At 41.8% G+C, this 10914-nt stretch overlaps 1 protein-coding gene across 8 annotated transcripts in view; it reads left to right on the plus strand.

Annotated features, from left to right (window-relative positions):
• Window positions 1-10649, plus strand: part of TAF1A (TATA-box binding protein associated factor, RNA polymerase I subunit A) — a 38731-nt gene extending 28082 nt beyond the window's left edge. For all 8 annotated transcript variants that reach the window (XM_081186066.1, XM_081186068.1, XM_081186065.1 and 5 more), the window contains 8 exons: window positions 487-600; window positions 1685-1883; window positions 3114-3244; window positions 4551-4709; window positions 6453-6519; window positions 6617-6740; window positions 8895-9055; window positions 10287-10649. In XM_081186066.1, coding sequence (XP_081042192.1) covers window positions 487-600; window positions 1685-1883; window positions 3114-3244; window positions 4551-4709; window positions 6453-6519; window positions 6617-6740; window positions 8895-9055; window positions 10287-10402 — 1071 coding nt within the window. In that variant the 3' untranslated portion in view covers window positions 10403-10649. The remainder of the gene's footprint in view (window positions 1-486; window positions 601-1684; window positions 1884-3113; window positions 3245-4550; window positions 4710-6452; window positions 6520-6616; window positions 6741-8894; window positions 9056-10286) is intronic.
• The last annotated feature ends 265 nt before the right edge of the window (window positions 10650-10914 follow it).

Genomic DNA, 10914 nt, shown 5'->3' on the forward strand with positions numbered 1-10914 from the left:
CAGTCAATGGTTATCAAAAGTTATTGAGAATTGGGGTTCAGCCCCCTGCAATGCAGGAATCTTTCACCCAACATGGGGCTTGAACCCACAACCATGAGGTAAAGAGTCTCATGCTCTATCAACTGAGTTTATCGGACTGAGCTATACTCCTCCTGTCCTTCTTTGCCTCTCCAGCCAGTGGGCTGCTGGGATAGGGATAGATTGCGCTTGCCAGAGATATAACCTGATTGCTTGCAGAAGGCTTTTGAAACAGTGTTGAGGGCCACATGAAATTAGACCAAGGGCCACAGGTTGCTTATCCCCAATTTAGGGTGTTTTGTTGTGCATTTAATTCTGTGTCACAATGGCTGCAAATTTTTGCATTATGCAATTAGAAGTGCTCTTTGTGCCTGTTGTAAGTGACCGTATACTTCAAAGCTATGCTTATGTTCACTTTTTGTAGCTGTCGTTTGCTTCTGTGTTCTGAATGTGTGTTCTCTGTGCTAGGAGATCTGGAGAATAGGAACTGAGATCTTGCAGCGGCATCCACGGAGCAATATTCAAGAGACCAACCACTTTGCAGATCAGATGAAAAATTTAGGAGTAAAAGGATATTTAAAGGTGAGAAGAGTTCCAAAGGATCCTTAAGATCATAATACTTATTTTTCATAGAAAACATCATTAACATTATTATTGCTATTATTAAGAGTGCTGCTCATTCTTCCACATATAGCAGGGATGGGGAACTTTTTAGCTCACCATATATACCATATTAGTATATAAATCTAATAATAATAATAATAAATAATATACAGCAATGAATGCTGAGGTAGTTCATGCAGCTTTGGGTTGTAGCTGATGCTCTTGGAATGTGTGATTTCCGCTTCCTCTCCTCCTCCCACACTTTGTCTAAATCTGGTCCTCCAAGCATATGAAGCACAGAGCAGGGGGCACAGCAGATGGCAGGAGAGGGACGTGCCATTGCACACAAGGAAGTCTCTAGCGCACATGGCACTGCCGCACTGGATGCAACCCTTTGAACTGGATATTATTTTGTGTGTGTGTGTGTGTGTGTGTGTGTGTATGCAGTTCTGCACCTTGATCTGCAGTAAATTGGCCCCATGTACATGCAAAAAAGTGTACCATTTGTATACTTGTACAGTTCAAACTGGGAGTCCCTAAAAAAAATTACCTGATTTTGTGTTAATTTCTTTATATTCAATTTTCCACTCATTTATAATTCTATTTCATATCATTTGCATATTTTTTTTAAAAAATATTTTAAGCTTTGTCTATCAGTAAACAGAGAAATTCAGTTTTGGTTTACATTCAGAAGTCTAGTTCTTTTTCTTTCTTTCTCGGTGTGTGGAAGCTTTAGTCCTTATTCCACTGGGTTGCTACCGAGCCAGTCTGAACCTTGACTGGGATCCAGTGAGTGTTAGTGCATTTGCCAAGATTTGAATGGCGTGTGCTGATGTTAATTGCATCGCCAGTTTGACAGTGGTCCCCCATTTATTTCCAAGTCCAGCACCATTCAAATGGCATGTTCCTGTTGCTCTTGCAAAGCTGCTAAATTTTTCACTGAAAGTAGCGGGGAAACCTCCAAATGTAGGAGGTCTCTGAGCCCATTGGGTTTGCATTGTAGCATTTTATTCAGAGCCGCTGCTGCTTCTGAGGATTGTAAGCTAAGTTGAAATTCTTGTAGGTTTCTTTAGAGCACGCCTTCCACCTGCTGTGCAACGGGTTTGAGGACGAGGCTTATCAGAACCTGGTCTTGGCAGAAAGCTGGAAGTACGGAGAACAAACAGTCATTCAGAACAAAGAACTGAAACTCATTCAAGGTTACAGGGGGCTGCTGGACTATTCTAAGTGGTTAAAAAAGAAGACGGACATGTTGGGGCTTGGTGAGTATGTGCCTTAGGAGAAATCAGTGTAGGACATAGATGGCCATATGCTCAGCTCTTGAAATTGGAAGCATAGAATGAGACTCTAATGCTGGACTTTGAATATGCACCTAAGTCCTAATAACGTTTTTATTGTCTGTTTTGTATCCCACGCACGGCAAGGATGAATGAATAGAGGAATAGTCAGTATGAAACAATAATTAAGAACAACACACAAAATAACACTATACAGTGCAGCAGTCAGTGGTATTTAGACGACTAAACTGTCCTGAGGTCACAGTTAAATCAGAAGTCATGTGTGTTTAGGATTTCAGCATTAAGCAATTGTTAAGGAGTAAGTCCAGTGAAACGGGTGGCGCTGTGGGTTAAACCACAGAGCGTAGGACTTGCTGATCAGAAGGTCGGTGGTTCGAATCTCCACCACGGGGTGAGCTCCCGTTGCTCAGTCCCAGCTCCTGCCAACCTAGCAGTTCGAAAGCACGTCATGTGCAAGTAGGTAAATAGGTACCGCTCCTGCAGGAAGGTAAACGGCGTTTCCATGTGCTGCTCTGGTTCGCCAGAAGCGGCTTAATCATGCTGGCCACATGACCTGGAAGCTGTCTGCGGACAAACACCGGCTCCCTCGGCCTATAGAGCGAGATGAGCGTGCAACCCCAGAGTCGGTCACGACTGGACCTAATGGTCAGGGTTCCCTTTACCTTTAAGTTCAGTGAACTCGACAGAACTTATGAACGAACATGCTTAGGATTGTGTTGTTAAGTCTGCCTTCCTCATCAGGTGAAGGTTAGTTTTTTTGAATAGGTTGTTGAGAGTTTTTCCTCTTATCATCATTGCATCTGTACCGAAGGAACTCAAACTGAGTGGCCTTCTCGGTAAAGCAGACTGACTGATGCTTTCGTTTCAGTCTGCTTTGCCATTAAGTTTAATCAGATTCATTGGCTTGTGGTAAACATAAAGCTTAATCATCATTTGTTGCCTTAACAGGTGAGTGGGGTTGCTCACCTGTCAACGTGGCCTCTGCTTGAAAGAGGTTCCCTGCTTAATAGTCCTCTGTTTGACTCTTTTGGGACCAGAAAGATATGTTGTGAATTTCTTCGGTTCTTCTCTTTCAGAAAGCTTTTTATTTTTATTTTTAGGGTGCTTGGAAAGTGAGATTAGTGTCATGATTTACCTGAGTTGCAGATCACTGTGCTTAATATAAGAGGTTATATTATGCCTTGTCTTTCGCAGATGAGGACAGCTACGCAGTGTCTTCTATTCAGCAGGAAATGCGCATCTTGTACCGGCAGGCTAAAGTCAGCCTCAAGGAGATCATTAAAATTCCTGGAGTTTGGGATCCTTTTGTGACATGTTATGTGGATGTAAGAGCATGCTTTACAATCAGCTTACTCCCCCCCCCCCCAAATCTTGATCTAAGTAATTGCTGGCTGTTCAAGATTTTGTAGCTCGGGGAATACTCGAAAAACGTCTTTCATAGCAATTAGTAAAATAAGACTCTGAAAAAGTGTCTAGAAAGCATTGGGGAGTCTTGGGAATTCTCGGTCATAACATATGATGATGTTCATTGGTTTATGTGGCTTTTAAAAAATACTAGATAGATTGCCAGTTTAAATGTAATGGCTAACTGGAGTTTGCTTGGATCAGGAAGCAAGGTAATTGTAGGAGAGGAAAGCCTGTCAGCCCCAAGTTTTGAACCCAATGGCCGAACCATGGTTTCACTGCAGCACAGTTGCTGATAGGAGTGAGACCTTGCCTGCATATAACACCACTGAGGTCTGCACCCGGCTGCCAGGCCATGTTCAAGAGGTTACAATTAGTATATGAAGCCCTTAACAGCTTGGGACCAGTTAACTTGCAGGATCATCCTACCCCTATAACAGATGTACCTTGGAAGGTGAACAGAATCCGTTCCGGAATCCATTCGACTTCCAAAGATTCGACTTCCAAGGTGTGGCTTCCAATTGGCTGCAGGAAGCCCCTGCAGCCAATCGGAAGCCTCAGAAGTCCTGTTGGACGTTCAGCTTCCAAAAGAACGTTCTAAAACTGGAACAATAACTTCCGTTTTTTGATCGTTTGGGAGCCAAAACATTCGACAACTAAGCCATTCGAATTCCAAGTTACGACTGTATACACACTTAGCCTCTTCAGTTTGTGGAACTGGTACTGTTACAGTTCCACAAAATACTCATTCCACACTTGTAAGAAATCAATAGTTTCGTGTGGAACTTTGGAACTCCTTGTGTATTGACATCAGGCAGGCACCTTCATTGTAATCTTTCTAGTGTCAGCTTAAAACATTTTTGTTTAGGTAAGACTATCCAGACACGTTGAAGTTAAACATGCTTTATTTCTTTTTAGCCGCTTGCTGTTGATTTTAATCTTTTGAATATTTTTAAATACCTCATTTTTACTGTGTTTTGTCAATAATTTAAATGGTGGTTGTTGTTTTTTTGGTAAACTGCTTAGAGGTGTTTTTTGTTTTTTTTGACGATCAAGTGGTATACAAATTTTGTTTAAAAAAAGCATTTCAGTCACCTGATTGTGTTGACGATATTGTGTTCACTTGATCCAATTTTTTTTCCTTGTTGCTAAACACTCTTTTGGGTCAAGGTGAAAATGTGGTCCCCAACCTTAAATAATCAGCTGTACATTTGTGTGTTTCCTCAGATGCTGGAATATTATGAGGAGTATGAAGAAGCAAGAGAAGTGTTGAGCGAATATGCATATAATTCCAAATTTCCTCCAAACCCTAATGCACATGTCTTCCTATATCAGTTCCTAAAGAGAAGGGGTGAATCGAGGAAAACTCAGATGTCTGCACTCCAGGTATTATATTCAGGCCTTATTTAATGATCACCATTTAATTGTGTAGCAGTTAGACTGTCAGACTAGGAGCTGAGAGACCAGAGTTCAGTTTCCTGCTCAGCCATGAAGCTCCCTGAGTGACCTTTAGCCAGTCACTGTCTCTCAGTCCAGCCCTCCTCACAGGGATTGTTGTGAGGAGAAATTGGAGAGGTGGAAAACCATGTATGCCAGCCACCTTGAGCTCTTGTGGAGGGAAAGTGAGATATAAAAGTACCGTATTTTTTGCACCATAACACTCACTTTTTTCCTCCTAAAAAGTAAGGGAAAATGTCTGTGCGTGTTATGGAGGGAATGCCTACGGGTGGCATGCCTACGGATTTTCCTCCTCTAAAAACTACGTGCGTGTTATGGTCGGGTGCGTGTTATAGAGCGAAAAATACGGTAATTAAATTTTAAAATGTCACAGTACAGTGGTACCTCGGGTTACATACGCTTCAGGTTACATACGCTTCAGTTTACACACTCCACTAAGCCAGAAATAGTGCTTCAGGTTAAGAACTTTGCTTCAGGATAAGAACAGAAATCGGGCTCCAGAGGCATGGCGGCAGCAAGAGGCCCCATTAGCAAAAGTGGTGCTTCAGGTTAAGAACAGTTTCAGGTTAAGTACTTAACCCGAGGTACCACTGTAATCCATTAACTGTGGCTCATTATGGCATGAGGTTGAGGTACACTGTGTCTGGAAAGCCTATGAACAATGTTAATATTATTATTATTTATTATACACACATACATGGAGATTTGTTTTCCTGTAAGCACACTGTAAATTCAATTTTCACGCCCCCTCAGACTTGATGTTGCAGAATTGCAGAAGAAATTCTTTGTCCCTAGTATACTTAGGCTATAAAGTGAAATTATTGGACCAATCCACTCCCCTGCTATAGTGAACTTTGGCACAAGCCTCCGGTCATAATTTGTCCGTTGAAACTGGTGGGATAGGGAAGTGCATAACTTTGTCTCAAGATGGATGTTTAGTGTCTTGTCTGTTTCTTTTTTTTTTTTTTTATAAAATTTTTATTGGTTTTACAAAATTTTAAGAAACAAACAAACACTTAAAAAAACAAACATACATGTATAATTTCATGACATATTTTCATAAACCTCTTTTCTAGGACTTCCCCATACCCCCCCTTTCTGCATCCCAATGTCCATAATTTTATAGCAACTCCCAATTGTTACTTTCCAACCTCTGTCATCTTAGTCATCTCTGCATTCTGACCTTATATCACTGTATCCCTTTGTTTCTGAAAACCACAACACTCTAACATTCGTTAAGTTTATAATAGTCCTTAAGATAATTTTTGAATTTTCTCCATTCTTCTTCCGCCGTCTCTTTTCCTTGGTCACGGATTCTGCCTGTCATCTCGGCCAAAGTCATATAGTCCATCACTTTCATCTGCCATTCTTCCAGAGTGGGTAGATCTTGTGTCTTCCAATACTTTGCGATAAGTATTCTTGCTGCTGTTGTAGCGTACATAAAAAAGATTCTATCCCTCTTTGACACCAATTGGCCGACAATGCCCAAGAGAAAGGCCTCTGGTTTTTTAGGAAAAGTACATTTAAGTACCTTTTTCATTTCATTATAGATCATTTCCCAGAAAGCCTTAATCTTCGGGCATGTCCACCAAAGGTGGTAGAAGGTACCTTCAGCCTCTTTTTTTTTTTTTTTTTTGCAACAGACAAAAAAAAATGTCTGTTTCTTTTTAGATCTTGCACGAACTTGTCCCTTCTCACGAACTGATGCTGGAATATTACGCCATGCTGAAAAAATCAAGTAAGGTGTTTTAATTATTGTGCTTGAAGATACACAGAATTAGGATCAGATTGCCTCCCTGCCCTCCTCCCTTAATATGATTTGCTCTTAATTTCAGAAAAAAGGAAAAACCAGAAGCTACGGCTGGAAGTTATTTTTGCAGCCTTGGACTCTGCTGGGTGGAAGGAGAATGTCAAAGCCTGGAGCTGCTTGGCGAAGGAGATTGTAGAAATATTGCAGAAGTGGGTGAATGGTGAAATCAGCTGCCCCATGGGATGTATCTCTTGATTGACTGCACCTCAGCAGATGGTGCACTGAGGATATTTGACTGCCCCCTCATTCAAAAACTTCTCAACATATTTGAAAATATGTCAGTGGAAGGTTTTAGACACTTTTACCTGTATTCAAAATTGCACCAGTTTTCTAATGGAATAATTGGTTGTTTTTTTTAAGCTGTTTTTATTTCATAATACCTTTTAGTTCATTTAGTTCATTCAGCTTGGCGGATTTCTGGATGAAACATCAGCTTTGGATCCATTCCAGTCCGGTTTTCTCTCTGGTCATGGGACCGAGATGGTTTGGGCTGTCATCAGTGATGACACCCAGCTTTATCTGTTGATGGAAGGCCACCGTGACTCGGCCCCAGATACACTGACCAGATGTCTGGAAGCCATGGCTGGATGGCTATGTGGGAGCCGGTTAAAGTTAAATCCTTCAAAGACAGAGGTGCTTTGGCTCGGTCAAGACGATATGGGGTTGGGGGGCCAACTCCCATCCCTTGCGGTGGTGCAACTGGTGCCAGCACCTTCCGTCAAGCATTTGGGTGTAATCTTTGACGTCTCCCTTTCTATGGAGGCGCAGGTTACAGCTACAACAAAGGCGGCATTTTTTCATCTCTGCTGAGCTAAGCAGTTGGTCCCTTATCTCTCTCACCCTGACCTCTCCACTGTGATCCATGTGACGGTCACCTCCAGGCGTGATTATTGTAACTCTACATGGGGCTGCCCTTGAAACTGACCCAGAAACTACAGCGGGTGCAGAATGCCGCGGCGAGACTCCTTACGGGGCTTTGCCACGGGGTCACATTCATCCAGTGCTATACCAGCTGTACTGGCTCCTGGTGGAGTACAGGATCAGGTTTCAGGTGCTGGTTTTAACCTTTAAATCCCTATACGGCCTAGGACCCTCGTACCTACAGGACCACCTCTCCTGGTATGCCCCACGGGGGACCTTATGGTCTACAAATAACACAACCCTGAAGATCCTGAGCCCCAGGGAGATTAGACTGGCCTCGACCAGAGCCTGGGCCTTTTTGGTCGTGGCCCCAGGCTGGTGGAACACTCTCTCACAAGAAACTAGGGTTCTGTGAGATTTGACATCTTTTCGCAGGGCCTGCAAGACAGAACTGTTCTGTCAGGCCTTTGGCCAGGGTTCAGTCTGACTCATTTTCTCTTTGTATGAACAAGTACGAAGGAGGTGTACCAGCCCGCACACAGGTCCTTATAATATCAGTGGAAATAGTTGGTCCTGGTGTGTATTAACCACTTTCAATTTTAACTTGAGGATGGCCACTTGTCCAGTCTAATTTTAATTTTAATTTATTTGAATTAATTCATGAAATATACTAGACTACAAAAAAGTAGCCTATTTGTCTTTTTTTTTTCTTTTTTCCTCCATGCGGCACCAATTTATATCAAAAATGTCCAGAGCAGGTTGCATGTCTTTCTTCTTGAATTTAGGACATTAACTGGAAACTGAACATGTTTTCGCTGCAAGGGCACAGCCAAAAACAAGAGATGGCATTTGAATATTAGTAAAGCACCCTTTTAAATCACTGAGTTAAATAACCATAAGTAATCTTCCATGTCCCTGAAATAGGGGTAGCCAACATGGCAGGCTATAGTAGTCGGAGATGATGGGAGCAGCCGTCCACAACATCTGGAGAGTACTACCTTGGCTACTTCTAGCCTAAAACTCCAAACGAAAAAGGGAAGTTTGGACCACGATGAGATTGCCTGTGCGCACAGCTTGGTAGAGCCAAGCATAAGTAACACACACCTCCTAGCCTAGCTTAGTTCTGTTCTGGCACAGTCTGACCCCCTCCTTCTGTAACCCTCATAGAACTCTAGCCCAATGGTTGCCATTAATTTGACTCTGAATTGATTTTAGAATGAATTGATTTTAGAATGTATTTCAATTAATTGATTATGATTTTATGTAAACTGTTATTTTTACTGTTGTTAGCAGCCCTGAGCCCGGCTTCGGCTGGGGAGGGCGGGATATAAATAATTTTAGTAGTAGTAGTAGTACAGAAATCTATCAGCATTCAGCATGGATGTAACTGAGATATACCCTCTTCTCTCTCCTTCTCTCCCCCTCCCTCTCCCCACTCCCAGCTCTGACAAACAGCTTCACTGGCTCAAAAACAAGTGGGCATCTCGAAAGGACTGGTGGCCAGCCTTGCATTTCAGCCTTTATTTGGCAAAAAGAAACTGGCAGGAAGATGAATGTCTCGCTTGTGAAAAAGTACTGGTGGCTGGAATGCTGATGGGAAAAGGTAACTGCCTCCCCCCAATATATGTTCTGTCTCCTGTATAGATGCAATAGTTAGAATCCTGGCAAAGCGTATATTGCATAAAGCTTTATCTTGTATCTTCTGCCTTTTCTCTCAACTGCGACCACCTTTATCCTTGCACCAGCCCTGTGAGATGGGTCAGACTGAGAAATATGGCTGGCCCAAGGTTGCCCACTGAGGGAGGATTTGAACTCTGGTCTCCCAGCTTCTAGTCTAACACTAAATCTATTGCTCCACACTGACATTTGGTGCATAGAACTGTATCAAGTAACATAAGCAAAAGTGATTGGTTTTCGCACCAAGGCAGTTAGCATCTAAAGTTCACCAGAGCGGCAAGCAAAAACAACGAAAGGAAGAGGCAACTGTTGTTAAAAGTTCTTAGGCTTTCTTTCAGCTTGGACTGTGGAGTTAAGCCAAAAGCTTCAAAGAAGAGATTGATTTTGAGGAGCGGTGAGGAAAGAGAGAGAGATGGAACTCTGTAGATGCCCCGAGAGAGCATTCTACCTTTAGCCTAGTTGAAGCATCAGTTATTACAGTGGGGTTTCCTTCCTCCGTTTTGTAGGAAGGAAATCTGAGGTGCTGAGAGACCATACAAAATGTGGGATGTTAATGAACCTCGGATTACTTCTTACATGTGTTACTTTCATGGCCTTCAATGGAGAGGAGAGGCAATTCTAGCTGCTGATGGGAACACCATGCGTACTGCTGGTTACTCATTACAGCATTAGTTGAGCCCAAACAAAGCAAGATGATGCATTTTCTTTTGCATGTACAAAACCCAGCACCCATCAGACCCCTAATGGAAAAATCTAACATGAAAGATGAGCACATGGTCTGTAGATTAATAGTGCTGTTTGTCGGTATCTTAAACTCTATACAGTACCTTCAAAGCTCTTGTAATAATGGTCTAGATAATTTTTTTTAGAAAATGGCCGTCAAACCTCATTCTGCACTGGGACCTTGTCATTAAGCAAAGTGACTTCCAGATGTAGGCTAACGTCGCTGGATTATTTGCTCCACCATTATAACAATACTAATTTACCCATAATTTTTCTATACATTGAGATTTTGACACTTGTGGAGTACTGAGGTTGAGAATGCTCAGTGGGATTTTTTTATTCTTCACAACATGTTCTTAAGGGTCTGATTGTACCCAGTTAAGTCTTAACCCATTCATTCATTCTAATGCCATTTTACTTTTGTGTGTGTCTAGATTGCAAATATTTTAGATACGTCATGCGGCAAGGTTGTGAAGCCAATAAGAAAAAGTTCAAACCATTGAAGACATTTGTGAAAAAACACAGCTGGGTCAGTTTGAAGATCGTCTGATATTTGATTGCTTTTAGAGGCAAAATCCCTTTTCTTTTCTTTTTGGAACTATATTCCCCACCCCCCCACACCGATTGTACATGTTTTGCTCTGCATACAGATCTCCCCTGCAATGAAAAAACCTTGTAGATAATTGACAACCATTTTTTTAAAAAAAATATGAAGTTCCAGTTTTATAATAAATCTTTCCAAAGGAATTCGGCTTTGCGTCATTGCTAAAATAAAACTTCACAGGAAACACATTTTATCATTTATCTTTCAAAGTCTTCATATAAGAACCTTTGAAATATGTTCTTGAATTGATGGTGCTTGTGTGTGTGTGTATCTAAAGCAGACAATATATAATATAGACATGCTATGACTACAGCTTGCCTTGCATCCTATAACAATAGTGTAGAATTGTTTGCCTTTAGAAATTCTTCCAGTCACCCATCATGCAGTTAAAAGAAGAGACCCACACCAGCCCATTCTATGCACTGTTGTTAACACATGTCTTTAAGAACCTGTCTGTG

Source organism: Podarcis bocagei, assembly GCF_964188305.1.
Source record: "Podarcis bocagei genome assembly, chromosome: 3".
Taxonomy (NCBI): Eukaryota; Metazoa; Chordata; class Lepidosauria; order Squamata; family Lacertidae; genus Podarcis; species Podarcis bocagei.